The 21,906-nt window shown below is 47.8% G+C and overlaps 1 protein-coding gene across 1 annotated transcript in view; it reads left to right on the forward strand.

Annotated features, from left to right (window-relative positions):
• Positions 1-13,446, forward strand: part of DCLK3 (doublecortin like kinase 3) — a 112,406-nt gene extending 98,960 nt beyond the window's left edge. The window contains exons 3-5 of the mRNA XM_073549906.1: positions 10,921-11,053; positions 11,988-12,155; positions 12,402-13,446. Of these exons, the coding sequence (XP_073406007.1) occupies positions 10,921-11,053; positions 11,988-12,155; positions 12,402-12,598 (498 nt within the window). The 3' untranslated portion in view covers positions 12,599-13,446. The remainder of the gene's footprint in view (positions 1-10,920; positions 11,054-11,987; positions 12,156-12,401) is intronic.
• The last annotated feature ends 8,460 nt before the right edge of the window (positions 13,447-21,906 follow it).

Genomic DNA, 21,906 nt, shown 5'->3' on the forward strand with positions numbered 1-21,906 from the left:
TCCTGGTGGCCTTCTGCAAGGCCTTCGACAAACCAAGCACAACATCTCATGAAGAGTCTTACCCCCAAGCTTCCAGGAACAAACTAGACATAAGAAACCTGTGGCTAATTCGTATCATCCGTCTGTGACCGTCCAAGACCCACTTGTTCCACAGCCTGCCAAAGCAAGCAAGATCCAAGAGGTCTAATAAAAAGGGGCTGGCAAGGTTGTCGCCGGAGTCTAGTCCTGACAAAGAATATCCTGACGGTCTCTGCCCTGCAAAGTCAATGCTCCAAAACCCTGGGCCTGTAGGAGAGGCAGCCCTTGGTGTGAGCATTCCCTCTCCATTAAAAGCTATGACTGTTTCTCTGCCTTCTGGTTGCTTCGGTGTGTATAAACCGCCAGCCATTCGGAGTCATTGTGTGCCTGAGGAATGTCTAAACTCAGTATCTTGCTACTGAGCCTGCCAGGTCCTCTCCTGTGTATCGCCTTCTCTGGATGTTTTTCCCCTTGCCTTTCTTGGTACTCTCTGTCTGCCCTCCAGGAGGCAGAATATCCTGGTCTCTGTACCTTGTCCTAGCCCTGTCCCTGTACTTAACCTAGTACTTCTCTGTCCGGCATCCAAGAGGCAGAATATCCTGGTCCCAGTGCCATTACTTGTCTTGTCTTGGTCCAGCCTTGCTTTGTATCTGTCTCCTTAGTCCTATACCTTGTCTCACACCTATGCCTTGTCTGAACTCTGTTCTACCTCTGTCTGTCAGTCTCCTTGTCTGTGGTTCTTTTCCCTGCTGTGTCTTTCCTGGTGTCCTCCCTGTCTACTTGTGCTCCGTACTCTAGCGGTTCCACTCTGTTCTGCCTGTGCTCCGCTTCTGCTGCTGTAGAACCTCTTGCTGCAGCTTCTCCACTGATCTTGTGGTTCAGCTTTGCTCTGCTCCTGCTGCTGCAGATCCTCTTGTGGCAGCTTCTCTCCACAGACCTTGTGGTTCAGCTTTGCTCTGCTCCTGCTGCTGCAGAACCTCTTGCTGCAGCTTCTCTCCACAGACCTTGTGGTTCAGCTTTGCTCTGCTCCTGCTGCTGCAGAACCTCTTGCTGCAGCTTCACTCCACAGACCTTGTGGTCCAGCTTTGCTCTGCTCCTGCTGCAGAACCTTTTGCTGCAGCTTCACTCTGCACTCCTGCGGCTTTGCCTACTCCGCACTCCTGCCTGTATCTGTACCTGTACCTCCTGTGTGAACAGGTCCAAACCTGTTCCTTCATATTCCACTCCTTCCTGCCTGTATCCATACCTGCATCTCTTATGTGAACAGGTCCAAAGCCTGTTCCTTCATATACCACTCCTGCCTGCCCTGTGTCTCTCCTGTGCCAGCCTGTCCTATGTCTCTCCCGTCCCAGCCTGCCCTGTGTCTCGAAGCTGTGCCTACTTGCCAGTGTTTCGAAGCCATGCTCGCTTGCCAGTGTCTCGAAGCCATGCCAGCTTGCCAGTGTCTCAAAGCCGTGCTTGCTTGCCAGTGTCTCGAAGCCTTGCCTGCTTGCCAGTGTCTCAAAGCCCTGCCTGCTTGCAGTGTCTCAAGCCGTGCCCACTTGCAGTGTCTCAAGCCATGCCTGCTTGCCAGTGTCTCAAGCCGTGCCCGCTTACCAGTGTCTCAAGCCATGCCAGTGTCTCAAGCCATGCCCGCTTGCCAGTGTCTCAAGCTGTGCCTGCTTGTCAGTGTCTTGAAGCCATGCCCGCTTACCAGTGTCTCGAAGCTGTGCTTGCTTGCCAGTGACTCAAGCCATGCCCGCTTGCCAGTGTCTCAAGCCATGCCTGCTTGCCAGTGTCTCAAGCCGTGCCTTCTTGCCAGTGTCTCAAGCCGTGCCCGCTTGCCAGTGTCTTGAAGCTGTGCCCGCTTGCCAGTGTCTCAAGCCATGCCAGCATGCTCTGTGTCTCAAGCAGTGCCTGCCTGACAGTGTCTCGAGCCATGCCTGCTTGCCAGTGTTTCGAAGCCGTGCCCGCTTGCCAGTGTCTCAAAGCCGTGCCAGCTTGCCAGTGTTTCAAAGCCGTGCCAGCTTGCCAGTGTCTCAAAGCCATGCTCGCTTGCCAGTGTCTCGAAGCCGTGCCCGCTTGCCAGTGTCTCGAAGCCGTGCCCGCTTGCCAGTGTCTCAAGCCGTGCCTGCTTGTAGTGTCTCACGCCATGCCTGCTTGCCAGTGTCTCAAGCCGTGCCCGCTTGCCAGTGTCTCAAGCAGTGCCCGCTTGCCAGTGTTTCAAACCCTGCCCGCTTGCCAGTGTCTCGAAGCCGTGCACGCTTGCCAGTGTCTCAAGCCGTGCCCACTTGCAGTGTCTCAAGCCATGCCTGCTTGCCAGTGTCTCAAGCCGTTGCCGCTTGCCAGTGTCTCAAGCCGTGCCCTCTTACCAGTGTCTCAAGCCGTGCCCACTTGCCAGTGTCTCGCAGCCATGCCCGCTTGCCAGTATCTCAAGCTGTGTCCGCTTGCCAGTGTTTTAAGCCATGCCTACTTGCCAGTGTCTCAATCCGTGCCTGCTTGCCAGTGTCTCAAGCCGTGCCCGCTTGCCAGTGTCTCAAGCCATGCCAGCATGCCCTGTGTCTCAAGCAGTGCCTGCCTGCCAGTGTCTCAAGCCATGCCTGCTTGCCAGTGTCTCAAGCCATGCCTGCCCTGTGTCTTGAAGCCGTGCCCACTTGCCAGTGTCTCGAAGCCGTGCCTGCTTGTCAGTGTCTCGAAGCCATGCCAGCTTGCCAGTGTCTCAAAGCCGTGCCAGTTTGCCAGTGTCTCAAAGCCGTGCTCGCTTGCCAGTGTCTCAAAGCCATGCCCGCTTGCCAGTGTCTCGAAGCTGTGCCCACTTGCCAGTGTCTCTCCCGTGCCAGCCTGCCCTGTGTCTCTCCCGTTCCAGCCTGCCCTGTGTCTCGAAGCTGTGCCCACTTGCCAGTGTCTCGAAGCCGTGCTCGCTTGCCAGTGTCTCAAAGCCATGCCAGCTTGCCAGTGTCTCAAAGCCGTGCCAGCCTGCCAGTGTCTCAAGCCGTTCCCACTTGCAGTGTCTCAAGCCATGCCTGCTTGCCAGTGTCTCAGCCGTGCCCACTTGCCAGTGTCTCTCCCGTGCCAGCCTGCCCTGTGTCTCTCCCGTTCCAGCCTGCCCTGTGTCTCGAAGCTGTGCCCACTTGCCAGTGTCTCGAAGCCGTGCTCGCTTGCCAGTGTCTCAAAGCCATGCCTGCTTGCCAGTGTCTCGAAGCCCTGCCTGCTTGCCAGGGTCTCAAGCCGTTCCCACTTGCAGTGTCTCAAGCCATGCCTGCTTGCCAGTGTCTCAGCCGTGCCCGCTTGCCAGTGTCTCAAGCCATACCCGCTTGCCAGTGTCTCGAAGCCGTGCCTGCTTGCCAGTGTCTCAAACATGCCCACTTGCCAGTGTCTCAAGCCGTGCCCGCTTGCCAGTGTCTCAAGCCGTGCCCGCTTGCCAGTGTCTCAAGCCATGCCCGCTTGCCAGTGTCTCAAGCCATGCCAGCATGCCCTGTGTCTCAAGCAGTGCATGCCTGCCCTGTGTCTCAACCGGGCCTGCCTGGGTACCAGCTGTGCTTGCCGTGCCTACCTGCCTTCCTGTCAGTCACACCTGTCTAAGTGCCTTGTCCCCGGGTGGGAACAGCAGCCACAGCCAGACACCACCCTGGAGTGGTACCTGGCAGCTACCTGCCGCACAAACCTGACCACACCATCAGAGGCTCCAGGGAAGACCGAGGTAGCTGTCATAGTCACGCCCCTTCCAGGGTAGTCTGGTTTGTGGCTCAGTGGGGCCACAACCCCCCCGGCTCGCGCCAACCTGCCAAGGCGCAAGCATGACAGATACAGAGAAAATCTTCCCTGCTGGTGGACATGGAAATGAAAAACAGATATATCTTGTCTTATAAGAGCAGACTTTTTTTGTTAACAATGCATTTTACGGTTAAAGGGGACTTGACATGAAAAATACACTATTAGCGTGCAGATTTGGGGTTGATCTGCAGGTTAATAGAGTTCTGAAGCATTGTTGCCACCACACTGATAGCCCAGCCCTCGGGAGGAAATAACATATATTCCTCCTGACAGCCTACAGCTTTCAGTCATAGAAGAGTGGCCAGCGTGGCTTCAGTTACTGCTCAGTACATAGTGAATGATGGCTATAACTACACCCAGGTGCTGACTGACAACCGGCTCTGTACTGATGCACTGGTGAGCCGGCTGTCAGTCAGTGCCAGGATGTGGTTACAGCTGCCACTCACTATGCAATTAGCAGTGACAGAAACAGTGCCGGCCGCTTCTCTATGACTGAAAGCCTGAGGCCGCCAGGATGATTGAAGTTCATCTCCTCAATTCTCAATCTGAATTTTAGTGCTGAAGCTGTTTAATCAAGATCATGTGATAACACCTCTAACTATTAAGGCTTATATCCACTGCTTTCAATTATGCTCCTCAGGTCTAACCAAATTAGTTTAATACTAAGGCCTTGATTCATCAATTCTTCATTGTCTTTGTGCCTTTTTTTTTATAAATGGTAACTTTTATGTTTGTGTCCTATTGATTATTTAATTTGCGTCTTTTGTTAAGTTAATGCAGTTTCATCTTGATTTTTCATTGGTTGTGCAGGGATTCGCTCTGGCAGGCAATAGTCGGGCGGCAGTAACGAGGCAACACACAGGCATAAAGTTCAATTCCAGTGGTTTTAATGTCACTCAGTAACCAGCAGCTTAACAAAACATAAGGAAAACCAAACACATACTCCAGCTTGGAGAACCACTGGTCCCAGACTCACCCCTTGCACGGGACGGGCGTAACTAAGCGGCTGCCAGGTCCTGCGGCATCCGCCAGGTGCCATTCCCGGGGTTCTTCCGAGTCTTGCTGCTATAGTCCTGCAGCATGGGAATCCTGTATACAAGTTTCAGACTGAGTCTACACAAGTTCCTGTAGCTTCCGGAAACACACTCACACTGTGGTAATTACCAACCTCCATTACATAGGGCCTAACCCCTCCCACCAGTGAGGTAGACACCACATGGGCTGATCACGTGACTCTGACATCATCGCAGGTCCCGTCTTTAGGGAAAAACCCGGCCAAACATTAATCTGCTGGGAGAAACATATCTCCAATCCAGTAAAACACCCTTTACTGTACCACATACCTCCCCCCTATGTTCAACCCCAAGGGGGTGGACACATGACATACAGTGAACTCTGGACAGGGCATCTGCATTCCCCTGTAGTCTGCCTGCACGATGTTCCACTGAAAATTTAAAATTTTGCAGGGACAGGAACCACCTGGTGATTCGGGCATTCCTCTCCTTAGCTTGACTCATCCACATAAGAGGGGAATGATCTGTCACCAACCGAAATGTTCTCCCCAGCAAATAGTAGCGCAACGATTCCAGTGCCCACTTGATGGCCAGGCACTCTCTCTCCACAATACTGTATCGGGTTTCAGCTGGGGTAAGCTTCCAGCTTAGGAAGCTAACGGGATGCTCTTCCCCGTTAACTTCCTGAGACAGCACAGCACCGAGGCCTATCTCCGAGGCATCAGTCTGCACCACGAACTCTTTTTTGAAATTTGGAGTGATCAGGACTGGTGAACCACACAGTACACCTTTTAATTTTGTAAATGCCTCCTCTAACTGATCATTCCAGTGCACCATCACAGATTTTTTCCCTTTTAAACAATCTGTTAAAGGCGCGGACAGGGTTGCAAAGTTGGGAATGAACCGCCTGTAATATCCCACTAAACTCAAAAAGGCTTTTACCTGTTTTGTTGTGAGGGGGCGGGGCCAGTTCTGAATTGCCTCTACTTTGTTTACTTGGGGCTTGAGAACTCCTCTCCCAATGACATACCCCAAGTACCGGGCTTCTTCCAACCCTTTGGAACACTTCTTTGGGTTGGCAGTTAGCCCTGCTTGTCGCAGAGAGTCTATCACTGCCTGTACTTTTGCTAAGTGGCTTTCCCAGTCGGTGCTGTACACAATGATATAGTCTAGATAGGCTGAGGCATAGCGGCGATGGGGACGGAGCACAATATCCATTAACCGCTGGAACGTTGCTGGTGCGCCATGCAACCCAAAGGGTAATACCTTATACTGGAACAGCCCCTCAGGTGTTACAAAAGCCATTTTTTCCTTCGCCGCCTCTGTTAGGGGTACCTGCCAATAGCCTTTTGTGAGGTCTAGAGTTATAAAATACCGTGCTTGCCCAAAGCGCTCTATCAACTCGTCAACCCAGGGCATGGGGTAGGCGTCAAATTTTGAAATGTCATTGAGTTTTCTAAAATCATTACAGAATCTTAGAGACCCATCAGGCTTGGGTATTAGGACTATTGGGCTGGCCCACTCACTTTGAGACTCTTCTATGACCCCTAACTGTAGCATAGCTTTCACCTCTTCCAAGATGGCTTGTTGCCGGGCCTCAGGCACCCGTTAAGGCTTTAGTCGGACCTTGGCCTGTGGCTCTGTGACAATGTCATGTTGGATTAGGGAGGTGCGTCCAGGGAGCTCCTAAAAAACATCTGTATTTCAGGTAATGAACTCCCGGACCTCCTGAACTTGTCTAGGAGACAAAGTATCTGCAATTTTGACCGCGGGTTGGACTTCTCCTGCCTCGCCCCGAGGTAACGGAGCCTTTTCCATCTGAAACGCTGGCAGCGGACTATCCCCACCAAGGTGCTCTTTTTCGTTCCAGGGTTTAAGCAAATTAATATGGTAAACCTGTTCTGGCTTTCTCCATCCTGGCTGGTGTACCTTGTAGTCTACTGGCCCCACCTTCTCCATGATCTCGTAGGGTCCCTGCCACCTTGCGAGAAATTTGCTATCTACGGTAGGCACAAGCACCAACACCCAATCCCCAGGGCTAAAGGTTCTTACCCGAGCCTCCTGGTTATAGTCCCGACTCTGTGACCGTTGTGCTGCCTCCATATTTTCCCGGATCTCCTGTTGCTGCTGCCGCATGGCCTCCTGTTGCTGCTGCATAGCCTGTATGAGCTCTTTTACCGTGGCCTCCATTTCTGGAAAGTTCCCCGCCTGGGTCTCTGCCACTCGTTTCACCCAGGACATAGGATGGGGTACAAATCAAAAATAAAAAAAACAGCCTGGCCTCACTGCTTCTGCCTGCATTCAGTCCACCAATTGTAGGGATTCGCTCTGGTAGGCAATAGCCGGGCGGCAGTAACGAGGCAACACACAGGCATAAAGTCCAATTCCAGTGGTTTTAATGTCACTCAGTAACCAGCAGCTTAACAAAACATAAGGAAAACCAAACACATACTCCAGCTTGGAGAACCACTGGTCCCAGACTCACCCCTTGCACGGGACGGGCGTAACTAAGCGGCTGCCAGGTCCTGTGGCATCTGCCAGGTGCCATTCCCGGGGTTCTTCCGAGTCTTGCTGCTATAGTCCTGCAGCATGGGAATCCTGTGTACAAGTTTCAGGCTGAGTCCACACAAGTTCCTGTTGTTATGGTCAGCGGAACACGCTAAATAAAAATATAAATAAAGCGTGTTCGCCGCCTGGGGTCCAACGTGCGGCAGATGTAGAAACCGCTGCTAAAGAGGCAGAGCACAAGGACGGTAATGTGCACAGGGTTAAACTGCACCTGGTGCACAAAAGCAAGCTCTGTTGTACTCACAGAGCTGCAAGCATAAACATATGTAAAGTAATGCTGACGCAGTCTGTTTCACACACAGAGCTGCAAGCAAAACACATATACAAAAACGCTGAGTCTGTTTTATCTTCACAGAAGCTCCACGTGACAGACGTGGTATAGGGTCACAGGAGTCACCAAGAGTGACAGGCCTGACTCAGTCTAGACCTACCGATAAACGTCTGACGCAGTGGCATTGCAACCGCGAATGCACACTGGGCTGCAACTGCAGCGCGGCAGGAACAGAGCCGCTGGAAAAGCGCTGCAAAGATGCTGGCGCAATGCAGGGCGCAGGCTGCTGCAACAGGTGAGGCTTGAGCGTGCTGGCGCTAGCACTGCTAGAGACTGAATCCCACACACTCTCACAGACGTATTATCAGAGGGAAGGGGTTTCTTAATGAGTCAGTCACCAGTCCAAGCATCCATCACCATACACACAGCAGCAGTATGAAAATACTAGCACATGGTGGAACAGCCATGCTCATTTTTTATAGCATACGGGACCTTCTGGAAATCTCCAGAGCAGAACCAATGAAATCAGGAGCAGGACCTGAGCACCTGACTCCTGAGCTCCAATGAGAGCTCGTCCCGTGAGCATGCTCAGAAGCTGGGAAAAAGGACTTAGTCTCTGGAGATAAATGTGAGAATCTGGGTTGCTGCATAGGCATAGAAGAACCCAGATTCCTAACATTACCCCCCCTCCTAGGGCCCCCTCCTCCCTGAACCCTCCGATCCACCAGCCCGTGCCCGACAGTGGCACAAACCTCAGACTCGTCAAAAGGTGCGCCTGATGTCCCGGTAGGTGAAACCGAAAACCGGGACACACGGACGGTATCAGCGGAGGCCAGGTCGCCAGGTCTCAAGAGGGACATCAGGGAGATAATGGGAGCGGGAGTTTAAGGATGGCGCCGCCGTGTATCGGCGGGTGTAGCCACACTCCGTTCAGGAAGGCTGTCCCAAGCACATAGGGTGCATGCCCGAATGAACTTTTTTACATCCCGAGCCTTGTGCGGCCACCAATACGAACCGGCCAGTGACTTCGTGGTCTGCATATAGCCATGATGGCCGTCCGCATTTGGCGCGTGTGCCCACGCGAGAACTTTAGGCCGCTGGCGAGGAGGAACAAAAGTCTCGCCAACCGACTAACAGTCAGACCATTGCGGGGCGCTGTCTTCCTGGGATGCAGCGAGTGGATGGTGACAACCACATATGGACTCTTGAACCGGACATGTCTCAGAAATGGCGCGAGTCACCTCCATGGGCTCGGGATGTAGAAACTCTGGCTAGGGCAGGTCCAGGGGCTCAAAAAATTTGGGAGCCGGAGTACCTCTCCGATTGGAGTGAGCACGCTCCATACCACGCTCCGAAAAACGGAGGTCGATACGGGAGGAGATGGAGAAAGCAAGCTCTGTTGTACTCACAGAGCTGCAAGCATAAACATGTAAAGTAGCGCTGAAGCAGTCTGTTTCACACACAGATCTGCAAGCAAAACACATATACAAAAACGCTGAGTCTGTTTTAACTTCACAGAAGTTCAGCGTGACAGATGTGGTATAGGGTCACAGGAGTCGCCAAGAGTGACAGGCCTGACTCCGTCTAGACCTACCGATAAACGTCTGACACAGTGGCGTTGCAACCGCGAACGCACACTGGGCTGCAACTGCAGCGCGGCAGGAACAGAGCCGCTGGAAAAGTGCTGCAAAGACGCTGGTGCAATGCAGGGCGCAGGCTGCTGCAACAGGTGAGGCTTGAGCGTTCTGGCGCTAGCGCTGCTAGAGACTGAATCCCACACACTCTCACAGACGTATTATCAGAGGGAAGGGGTTTCTTAATGAGTCAGTCACCAGTCCAAGCATCCATCATCATACACACAGCAGCAGTATGAAAATACTAGCGCATTGCGGAACAGCCATGCGCACTTTTTATTGCGTACGGGACCTTCCGGAAATCTCCAGAGCCCAGAGCAGAACCAATGAAATCAGGAGCAGGACCAGAGCACCTGACTCCTGAACTCCAATGAGAGCTCGTCCCGTGAGCATGCTCAGAAGCTGGGAAAAACGACGTAGCCTCTGGAGATAAATATGAGAATCTGGGTTGCTGCATAGGCATAGAAGGACCCAGATTCCTAACACCTGTAGCTTCCAGAAACACACTCACACTGTGGTAATTACCAGCCTCCATTACATAGGGCCTAATCCCTCCCACCAGTGAGGTAGACACCACATGGGCTGATCACGTGACCCTGACATCATCGCAGGTCCCGTCTTTAGGGAAAAACCCGGCCAATCATTAATCTGCTGGGAGAAACATATCTTCCATCCAGTAAAATACCCTTTACTGTACCACAGTTGACACTGTGGACATGGTTGTCGTTATCCAGATGTTCCAGCCTAATTGAGCATTTGTGACTTTTCCAAATGTCTGAAAATTTTTCTACAAATGTACTGTCATGTAAAATCTGTCATATTTTGTTTTTGATGACTAACATGACATTGTAAAGAGTTCTGCTACTATTTACCATTTTAAGGCATAAAAAGGATCAACATGGCATTGCAGACAAAAAGGCAAAAAAGGCACTTTAAAAAAAAAATGCAACTGATGTTCTCCATATCAATCTGTTACAGCACAATAGCATGGAGATGCACCATGTGTAATCTGTCAAGTGATCTTGATATTTTATCAGTTTAACGCTTTCTGTGTTTGAAGAGATCCCTATGAAAAGTCACTTGCTAATTATTTCAAGACTTGTCCTAAGCAGCTCAGACAAGTTATTGATACATACTAAATCTGAATAAAGATATATAAATCAACTTTCTTGTTCTTAGATTATCACCCCTTGACCATTAATGGGGTATTACTCCTTAAAAGGGTTTTCCACTTTCAGGAATATGGATAACAAATGCTCAAAAATGTCTTTGATTGCACACAAAGCAGGTACTCACCCTGCCTGCTGCTTGGGTCTTGGTTTGTGGGGTCCAGTGGTAAAGCCATGTTGACAGCGCATGTTTCTGCTGTAGCCAATCACTGCTCAGTAGTTGTCTCTAGCAGTGATCGGCATTGTTGGCGTTACGTCACCACTGCAGCCAAAGCACCGAGACCCAAGCAATGCCGGTGAGCTAAAACCTAACTGAATGAAGTTAAGTTCCTGCACTGCTTGCTATTTTAGAAAGTTTGGGGTCCACTTTCCTGAAAGTGGAAAACTCCTTTGACAATTATGTGAAGAAGATAACTTGGATTCACACAATGTCACGATAACAACAGTTTTTTACTTTGTTGATATTTTCAGAATGTGTTTTCTTGTTTTTTTAGGTACAGAATAATCCTGATGGATCTTCTACTCTAAAGTTAGCGGATTTTGGACTTGCTGTGTTTGTGTCAGAGCCTATATTCACTGTGTGTGGAACTCCAACATACGTAGCCCCGGAAATCCTCTCAGAAAAGGGTATACTCAGCCTGTATCAGGGTCTAGTCTATATCAGTACTGACAAGCCTGAATGGTTACTCAAGTGGGTAGATCATGCAAGGCCAGGCTTTGTTAGGAGAGATGAAAGAACTTGGTAAAATGTTGTTGTGTGTCCTTATTAATTTGTAGAGAATATCAGTTTAAGAAACAGGAATTTGGGGAATTTTTTATTGCGTTCTCTGGACCCTCTAAGGTTTTATTTTCTCCTATCTTTATGGGATTTCACTTTACCATACCTTAGCTGGGTGATGCAAGAATCACAAGTGTCTTTTGTAGGGCTTGCTGTGCAATCATTCTCCATAAAACTGCAATATGAAGGGGATTTGCACTTGTTTTGATGCGTGCAACTATTAAAATTTCCAAATTATTATTTTTTTAAAGGGAATCTGAGTGTAAAACCAACCCTGATGCAGCTAAACCCATCGACACCTTTGTATATTGTATCTGTTGCTGGATTCTGGAGAAATCAGCATTTTAGTTCATATGTAAACTAGGCATAAAGTGCTCCTGGCATTACAAAGCACTTACCTAGCCTCTGCCTCCTGATCTTCTTTCTCTGCTCAGCAAGAGTTTCTCCAGCTTTATCAATTGTGGTCTATGTGATGTCAAGAGCCAGGCAAGAAAATCAGACGTGAGCTGTCAATCAGCCTAAAGAGGCAGGTGATAGGCAGAGAAAAAACCTTGGGAGGCAGGGTCTTGGGAAGTGCTCTGTCATGCTCAGAGCACTTAACACCTAATTTGAATATGACTTTAAATACTGATTTCTAAGGAATGAAGCAATATGTAAAAGATGTAAGGTGTTGATGGTTTTAGCTTTCAAAGACCTGCATGCTGTATATTGAGGAATAGGGTGGCACTGTCATTTGGGGTCTTATTGACGTTCTCTTTAGGTATATGTTTTTTGTTTCCACAGGCTATGGCTTAGAAGTTGATATGTGGGCGACTGGAGTTATCTTGTATATACTACTCTGTGGATTTCCACCTTTCAGAAGTCCAGAACGCAATCATGAGGAATTATTTGAGACAATACAACGAGGAGAATATGAATTCCTCTCACCTTACTGGGATAATATCTCAGACGGTAAAAATCAGTATGAAAAATATATGATAGCATTGATATGCATTAATGATACCAATTGCAGTGTAAAGTTCTGTACGTTTGCAAATATGAACATGTACACGGTATATGAGATTTGCAGCAATGAACTATCAGCTATGTATACACCCTTTGACACTCAGTATGTAATGGAGTTTTGTTTATTTTTGTCCTTTTATGACAATATAGTGCCATCTAGTGGTTAGTGACGAGTTTTCTATTCTGTTACAGAGGCAAAAGATTTGATCAGCAGGTTGCTCGTGCTAAGTCCACTGGAGAGATTTACTGCCCGGAGTGTACTGCAGCACAACTGGGTCAGGTCACGTGGAAAAATGAATTATCGGAATTTGCAGAGAGAAGTTACCATGAATATAGAACGCCATTTCCGTAATTGGCGTCAGAAGAAAGACGTACAGAGTGATCTGTGAATTTTGTTGTATATTTTGATCTATTCTTGACTTCCTACTGCAGTTATTATTCTTTTTCATTTGTTGGCAGTTTAGCTAAAGGCTTTCTGCTCTAGTGCTTGTAAATACCCTTGTGAACATATGCTTTTGAAAATTCAAGGAGTAGAGAGTAAATTATGTTAATTCCTCACTTTGAGCCACTCAGTTTAACTCATCTGGGCAAATCCACAGCACTAACCCTCTAGGGAACAAGGGGAGAAACAAAGTACGCTTAATAGCTAACAATCATTGGAAGAGTAACTGTCGTGTAAATTTTTATTTCAGAAATCGATAGTACACATGAAAATAATATAGAAATCTACTCCGTTCTAATCTACTCCGTTCTCCCCCTGGTCTGATATTTCACTCTCAAAATTCTCAATTCAAGAGTAAAACCTGTTTTTAGTGAATAAAGATTTCCCTATTACTAAGATAGGATGTGACAGTTGGTGCTCATAAGATTCCGTGGAATTTACAGCAGAATATCTGCGTTTACCTTTAGCTCGCTCTCCCACATCCATAGAATTTTAATAGCAACAACTGTTATCTGACATCTCAATAATAGGAAATTCTGTCTTTAGTCAACATAGATTGTATCCTTGACTTGAGATTGAAGCGGGAGAAAGGAGCAGATTTCTCTTATAATATATATTACGCTGTTGATTACTGTCACTAGTGCTATTGATCTATGACATAAAAAGTAAAACATTACTCTTTGACCAAAGATTCAGCATTATCAAATGCTCTATGTTTTTTGCTAAATTGTCAAATGTACCTATTTTCATGATATTCATTGTAAAATAAAAATTAAAATGACTATTACTCCTTAAGGTAGCGTGTTCGCCTACACATTTCAGTGTCGTACTGATGCCTTTCTCAGGCCAAAGATCATCTCTTATCATTTCCTTTTTTAACCACAATGCACTCCCCAGTCACAGCTATACTCACTGCCTGGGCTCTATTCTTGCCCATTGATCTTTGATTGACTCCCTGATCGATATGTAAATGTGCCGATTGAGATGCAGGGTTGCTAACAATCCAGATATTCCTGGACAATCCATAAAAATAGAGAATATTTTTGCCCTGCCCGTAAAAAAAAAATATGAAGGTGATTTTTTTTTTAAGCTTGAGAAAATCATACAGAATATTTGGAATGTACAGGTGCTTCTCACATTAGAATATCATCAAAAATTTAATTTACTTCAGTTCTTCAATACAAAAAGTGAAACTCATATGCTATATATAGTCATTACAAGCAGACTGATCTATTTCAAGTGTTTATTTCTGCCTCCACGTCGGTGAGGTTGACGTGGGGCGAGCGTCCCAGGTGGGGATGGAATATGGACCCACTGGACCACAGGGGGGATCCGGGCCAACCCGGACTAGGGAAGGGTAGCGACCGAGGTCTGTGGCAGCTGAGCATGTGGACGAGAAGACAGAACTAGATAACACCGCACAGCTTCAGGTATAGACATAAAGTTTACTTGAACAAGACATGGTACATAAACGAAACAGTTATGCAAGGCTCCTGGTTCCGCACATCAGGGGGGGGGACACGTCTCAGGATAACAGACGAAGGCAGGAGGACATCACGGGTTGATGCAGTCCAGGGTTGTCTGGCACGGGCATACTAGGGAGGCCTTTCAGGCCTCAGGCGTAGCACAGGCTCAGCAGGAGAACATCAGACACCGACCTCAGACAGACTTCAGACGATGGCAGGGGTCATCACAGGTTGATGCAGCCCAGGGTCATCTGGCATGGGCATATCAGGATGGCCTATCTCTCAGGCCTCAGGTGTAGCACAGGCTCAGCAGGAGAACATCAGACACCGATCCCAGAAGGACATCATCACTGGGTGGACCTCAGGGAATTGGCGGAACATCAGGAACACGGACTGGACATCAGGAACACAGACTGGACATCAGGAACACGGACTGGACATCAGGAACACGGACCGGACATCAGGAACACGGACTGGACATCAGGAACACAGACTGGACATCAGGAACACAGACTGGACATCAGGAACACAGACTGGACATCAGGAACACGGACTGGACATCAGGAACACGGACTGGACATCAGGAACAGGGATCTCAGATAGAGCATCAGCACACTGACATCGGACTCCGGACATCTGACCACGATCGACAGGCTCCGGACATCAGGCTGCGGACATCAGCTCCGCACATCAGGCTGCTGTCATCAGGCTCCAGACCACTGGCAGCGATCGGCAGGCTCCGAACATCAGGCAGGGAAGCATAGGATCCGGACATCTGGGGGAGGACATCAGGCACAGCATATCTGGAAGAGGTCGTCAGACACCGGACATCAGGCCGCAGTCATCAGGCTCCGGACGAGAGGCCACGGTCATCAGGCAGCGACCTAGAAAGGAACCCAAGCGGTCTGGTGCAAACCCCGCTGGGTTGGACTGGAACCGGCAGGGATTTGCACCGAATCCCCAGCTGAGCACAGAGTAGCAGAAACTCAGCAGACACACCGGACTCCTACTTCCAAGATGAACCCAGGTTAAATCACAGCAAGTCAGGTAGCAAAGAGTCACAGTCACTGGGCACAGGGTTCAAGACATGGAAGGACCTTAGGAAAATCACACAGAGGACACAGTTCAGACCGAGTCAGGTAAAGGAGCAGGTCCAGGATTCAGGAAACAAGATACAACATAGACCGGCCTGGATATGCAGCCTCCAGGAAGGGCGGTCTGGTTATTTCTGCCCCCAGAGCAGGCGGAGAAACAAGACAAAATTCCGACAGGGTCAGGTGCAGGGACAGATCCAGGATCAAGGATTCAGGAAACAAGATACAACATAGATGGGCCTGGATATGCAGCCTCCAGGAAGGGTGATCTGGGTATTTCTGCCCCTAGAGCAGGCGGAGAAACAAGACACAATTCAGACAGGGTCAGGTGCAGGGACAGATACAGGATCAGGGATTCAGGAAACAAGACACAACATGGACGGGCCTGGATATGCAGCCTTCAGGAAGGGCGATCTGGGTATTTCTGCCCCAACAGCAGGTGGAGAAACAAGACACAGTTCACACAGAGACAAAGAGCAACAGCGCCTCCAGAACTGATCACAATCAGAGCAGGAGCTGAACACACAAACTCACGTGGCTAGGTTCAGGAACTCAATGCGAAGCTCTGGCCATGCCCCACAGGGCAGGGAACTTTTATATAGCAGCTGCCTCACAGCAATAGACTGGAGCAGCATTTGTAGCACACACCCATTCCTCATTAAAGCAGGGGAGGTGTGGCCGCGCGCACCCTATGCAAAGCCAGACAGAAATCAGCATTGCAAAGGACACCTGGCGAGAGCTGCAAGCCTGAACACGCGTGGTAAGCCATACACAATTCAGAGAACCTATTAACCCATGGATAGCTTTCCACAGCGGCAGCCAGGGACCGCACCAGCGGGTGGTCATGCAGAGCAGCGGAGCCACACACGCATGTACGGCTACACAGCGAGGCAGGGAACTGAGCAGCATCCATAACGGTAACAGACAACAGTATCCCTGCTAGTTAGGAGGAGAGGAGGAAAGGATTAATGCAGAGACATGCAGAGTAACGCCGGGGAAGCAAAGTACAAACACACCGGCGTTACACAGCAAATGAAAACACAAAAGTCATTATCCCAGTAAATGCGAATACTTTATAACATCAGCTTGAAAAATGATTTTAAAATCCGAAATGTTGACCTACTGAAATGTATGTTTAGTAAATGCACTCAATACTTGATCGGGGATCCTTTTGCATCAATTACTGCATCAATGCGGCGTGACATGGAGACGATCAGCCTGTGGCACTGCTGAGGTGTTATGGAAGCCCAGGTTGCTTTGATAGCAGCCTTCTGCTTATCTGCATTGTGGGGTCTGGTGTGCCATCTTCCTCTTGACAATACCCCATTGGTCAGGCGAGTTTGCTGGCCAATCAAGTATAGGTAAGGGCAACCGACGGGGGTGGTCCGTTACAGGCCGCAGACAGACTCGAGACAGAGACAGGATCGTGTCCAACAGGTCTTCTTTATTGTTCGTACTTTCCACGACCCGCAGCACCACACAGCAGCTGCGCGACAAACTCCGCAGCCCCACACAGCAGCTGCTCGACTCCGCGCACAAAGGCCCAGGTACCTATACTTCCTTCCTTTGGCAAATGGATGTCCCTCGTGGCTCTCTCACTGTGGCTGCCATAGGCCTACCACCACAGTGCTTCACCAGTCCGAGTCTGTTCGCTTTGTGGTACCCCAGGCTGTCTCTGTCTGCGGCCCCTCCTGTCAGGGCCATCCCCCGTGACCTGTCTCAGCTGTCAGTCCCAGCTGGAGCTTCTTTTCTGTCCTCTCTCCTCAGCAGACCTTCCTGTCTCTTGTGCTCCTCTCGCTGACTGACTCTTCCAGAACCTTCTCTCAACCTTTTATATCCTTCACGTTCTGGTAACCCCACCCCCCCATGACTTGACAGTTTCTTTAGCCAATGACTATTGTTCAGTCCTATCCTCACAACTCTCCACTGCCCTCTAATGGTCAAACTCCAATATTACACTCTTCCTCTTTATCTCCAGCTGTTTCCCATCTTTCACTATAACAGTCCACCCACAATACGCTACCCCTCTGCCTTCCTACTGCAGACAGGTCTGTCTGTCAGTCCACCTTCCCTATACTAGCACAGTGATACTGTTGTTTTTAAACCAGGTATTGGTACTTTTGGCAGCGTGGACAGGTGCCGTCCCGCTGGAGAATGAAATATCCAAATCCAAAAAGCTTGTTGGCAGAGTGAAACATGAAGTGCTCTAAAATTTCCTGGTGTAATGCAACAGCGGAGCAATAGCATGCAACCTCCACCAGGGGGCACTGGTACGGGAAAAGGAATTGCACTCACCGTGTAGCACCGCAGTGCAGATGTGCAGGTTACCACAAAGAGACGATAGAGTAGTCAGAGAGGCCGGGCCAACAACACACAGGACATCGAAGTACCAGAAGTTACAGCAATACACAAGGTCAGAGACAAGCCAAAAGTCAGCACCTAGACGAGAACGCGGTATCCAAAACGTGAGATGGAGAGGGGAGTCAGGTCCGAGCCAGAGAGTCAAGGAGCCAGTCAGTAAAGTAGTATCAGAGACAGAAAAACAGGAAGCGGGGTTCAGAGTCATGCCAGATCATACACTGTAAGGAGGTCTGAGACAGAAGGATCACTAGGGTATATGGGTCCAGGGCTCTAGCCTGGAAGCATGAACAAACACTGACAAGCTCTGCAGGCCACAGCAGGCTGAAATAATCACCAAGAACCCAAAATGAGGCAGAGAAGGTTTAACCCCCACATGACCAAACCAGGGAGAGAATAGCATGAAACAAACCCCGGCGTGGATCATGACACCTGGTAGATGGCTGCGCTGACTTTGGTCTTGACAAAACACAGTCGACCTACACCAGCAGATGACATGGCTCCCCAAACAAACACTGATTTTGGAAACTTCACACTAGACCTCAAGAAGCTTGGATTGTCTGTCTCTCCACTCTTCCTCCAGACTCTGGGACCTTGATTTCCAAATGAAATGCAAAATTTACTTTCATCTAAAAAAAAACACCTTGGACCACTGAGCAACAGTCCAGTACTTTTTCTCCTTTGCCCAGGTAAGACGCTTCTGGCCGTGTCTATTGGTCAATGTCCTGGACGCAGTGGGTACGGAAAGGTTTCAAACCCCTTTAAAAATTTTTCACTCTTTGTTTCATTGCAACCATTTGGTAAATTCAAAAAAGTTTTTTTTCTTATTAACCCCTTCACTACCAAGGGTGGTTTGCACATTAACTCCAGGGGCCAATTTTTACAATTCTGACCACTGTCCCTTTATGAGGTAATAACTCTGAAACGCTTCCATGGATCCCGGTGATTCTGACATTGTTTTCTTGTGACATATTGTACTTCATGATAGTGGTAAAATTTCATTCAAATAACTTGCGTTTATTTGTGAAAAAAACGGAAATTTGGCAAAAATTTTTAAAATTTCACAATTTTCCAACTTTGAATTTTTATGCCCTTAAATCACAGAGATACGGCACACAAAAAACTTAATAAATAACATTTCCCACAGGTTTACTTTACATCAGCACAATTTTGGAACCAAAATTTTTTTTTGTTAGGAAGTTATAAGGGTTAAAAGTTGACCAGTGATTTCTCATTTTTGCAACACCATTTTATTTTTACGGGCCACATCACATTTGAAGCCACTTTGAGGGGTCTATATGATAGAAAATACCCAAAAATGACACCATTCTAAAAACTGCACCCCTTAAGGTGCTCAAAACCACATTCAAGAAGTTTATTAACCCTTCAGGTGCGTCACAGGAACATTTATCTTTTTTTCACTTTTCACTTTGAACCCCCCAGTGCTTCACAGAAGTTTATAACGCCCGGGTGTGAAAATAAAAAAATCGTATTTTTTCCACTAACGTGATCTTTTAGTCACCAATTTTTTTATTTTCCCAAGGGTACCAGGAGAAATTGGACCCCAAAAGTTGTTGTCCAATTTGTCCTGAGTACGCTGATACCCCATATGTGGGAGAAAACTACTGTATGGGCACACATCAGGGCTCGGAAGGGAAGTAGTGACATTTTGGAATGCAGACTTTGATGGAATGGTCTGCTGGTGTCATGTTGCTTTTGGAGAGCCCCTGATGTACCTAAACAGTGGAAACCCCCCGCAAGTGACCCCATTTTGGAAACTAGACCCCCTAAGGAACTTATCTAGATGTGTGGTGGGCACTTTGAACCCCCCAGTGCTTCACAGAAGTTTATAACGACCGAGTGTGAAAATAAAAAAATCGTATTTTTTCAACAAACATGATCTTTTAGTCCCCAATTTTTTTATTTTCCCAAGCGTAACAGGAGAAATTGGACCGCAAATGTTGTTATCCAATTTGTCCTGAGTACGCTGATACCTCATATGTGGGAGAAGACTACTGTATGGGCACACATCGGGGCTCAAGAGGGAAGTAGTGACGTTTTGGAATGCAGACTTTGATGGAATGGTCTGAGGGTGTCATGTGCGTTTGGAGAGACCCTGATGTACCTAAACTATTGAAACTCCCCACAAGTGACCCCATTTTGGAAACTAGACCCCCCACGGAACTTATCTAGATGTGTGGTGAGCACTTTGAACTCCCAAGTGCTTCACAGAAGTTTATAACGCCCTGGCATGAAAATAAAAAAATCATTTTTTTCCACAAAAATGATATTTTTTCCCCAATTTTTTTTTTCCTAAGGGTAACAGGAGAAATTGGACCCCAAAAGTTGTTTTGCAATTTGTCCTGAGTAGGCTGATACCCCATATGTGGGGGTAAACCACTGTTTGGGCGCATGGCAGAGCTTGGAAGGGAAGGAGCAGCATTTGACTTTTTCAACGCAGAATTGGCTGGAATTGAGATCAGACGCCATGTTGCATTTGGAGAGCACCTGATGTGCCCAAACAGTGGAAACCCCCAAATTCTAACTCCAACCCTAACCCCAACACACCCCTAACCCTAATCTCAGCCCTAACTCTAGCCCTAGCCCTAACCCTAGCCCTAGCCCTAACCCTAGCCCTAGCCCTAACCCTAACACTAATGGGAAAATGGAAATAAATACATTTTCTTTTAATTTTATTATTTTTCCCTAACTAAGGGGGTGATAACGGGGGGTTCATTTACTATTTATGGCGGTTTTTATGTTTGGCAGCTGTCGCACGCTAAAAGACGTTTTTTATTGTAAAAATAGTTTTTGCATCACCACATATTAAGAGCTATAATTTTTCCATATTTTGACCCACCGAGTCATGTGAGGTCTTATTTTTTGCGGGACGAGTTGATGTTTTTATTGGTACCATTTTTGGGCATGTGACATCTTTTGATCGCTTTTTATTCCAATTTTTGTGATGCAGAATGAACAAAAACCAGCGTTTCATGAATTTCTTTTGGGGGGTGCGTTTACACCGTTCCGCGTGTGGTAAAATTGATAAAGCGCTTTTATTCATCGGTTCAGTATGGGTACAGCGATACCTCATTTAGGTCGTTTTTTTATACTTTGCCGGTTTTATGCAATGAAAACAATTTTATATAAAACATAATTATTTTTGCATCGCTTTATTCTGCGAGCTATAACTTTTTTATTTTTTCGCTGATGATGCTGTATCATGGCTCGTTTTTTGTGGAACAAGATGATGTATTCAGCGGTACCATGGATATTTATATGCGTCTTTTTGATCGCGCGTTATTGCACTTTTTGTTCGGCGGTATGATAATAAATCATTATTTTTTGCTTCGTTTTTTATTTTTATTTTTTAAGGGGTTCACTAAAGGGGTTAAGTAATGGGACAGTTTTATAGGGCGGGTCGTTACGGACGCGGAAATACCAAATATGTGTACTTTTATTGTTTTGGTTTTTTTATTTCCAAAAAATGAATTTATTTGGGAATATTTTTTTTTTTTAATTTATTTAGCGATTTTTTAAAAATTATTTTTACACAATTTTTTTTTTTTTTTTAGCTTTATTACATTGTCCCAGGTGGGACACTGCTTTGCAGGCACTGAGGAAGCCAGCTCCCTGCAGGCCCCCCGAAGGTCCCCGTCGCCATCTTGGATTCGGGGGTCAGCAGGGAAAGAGTCCCCCGCAGCAGGGCTGCACATTGCGCTGCTGTGGGGGGCTCAGGGAAGCACGGAGGGAGCCCCCTCCCTGCCGATGCTTCCCTTTAACCCCCGGTACACCGCGATCGTGTTTGATCATGGTGTGCAAGGGGTTAACGTGTCGGGGGCGGTCCGTGACCGCCCCTGACACATTGTGTCGGGTGTCAGCTGTGATAATCAGCTGACACCTGGCCACGATCAGCGGCGCTCACCACGTGGGCGCCGCTGATTGCTATGACGTAATATTCCGTCCATGGAAATTAGGTTCAGGGTCACATGGACGGAATATTACGTCCATTGTAGGTAAGGGGTTAATATACACTCTCAACCCCATCTTGACTGAAAAAAACAGAAATGTAGAAATTTTTGCAAGTTTATTAAAAAAGTAAAACTGAAATATCACAAGGTCATAAGTATTCAGATCCTTTGCTCAGACACTCATATTTAAGTCACATGCTGTCCATTTCCTTGTGATCCTCCTTGAGTTGGTTCTACTTCTTCAATGGAGTCCAGCTGTGTTTAATTCAACTGATAGGACTTGATTTGTAAAGGTATATACAAATGTGATGTCATTGAACTTTGACACTGCATCATCTGACTTGTTGGCGCTCATTTTTTTTAAAT

The sequence above is a fragment of the Dendrobates tinctorius genome, unplaced genomic scaffold (genome assembly GCF_039654945.1).
Source record: "Dendrobates tinctorius isolate UK_male_01 unplaced genomic scaffold, ASM3965494v1 ptg000162l, whole genome shotgun sequence".
Classification (NCBI taxonomy): domain Eukaryota; kingdom Metazoa; phylum Chordata; class Amphibia; order Anura; family Dendrobatidae; genus Dendrobates; species Dendrobates tinctorius.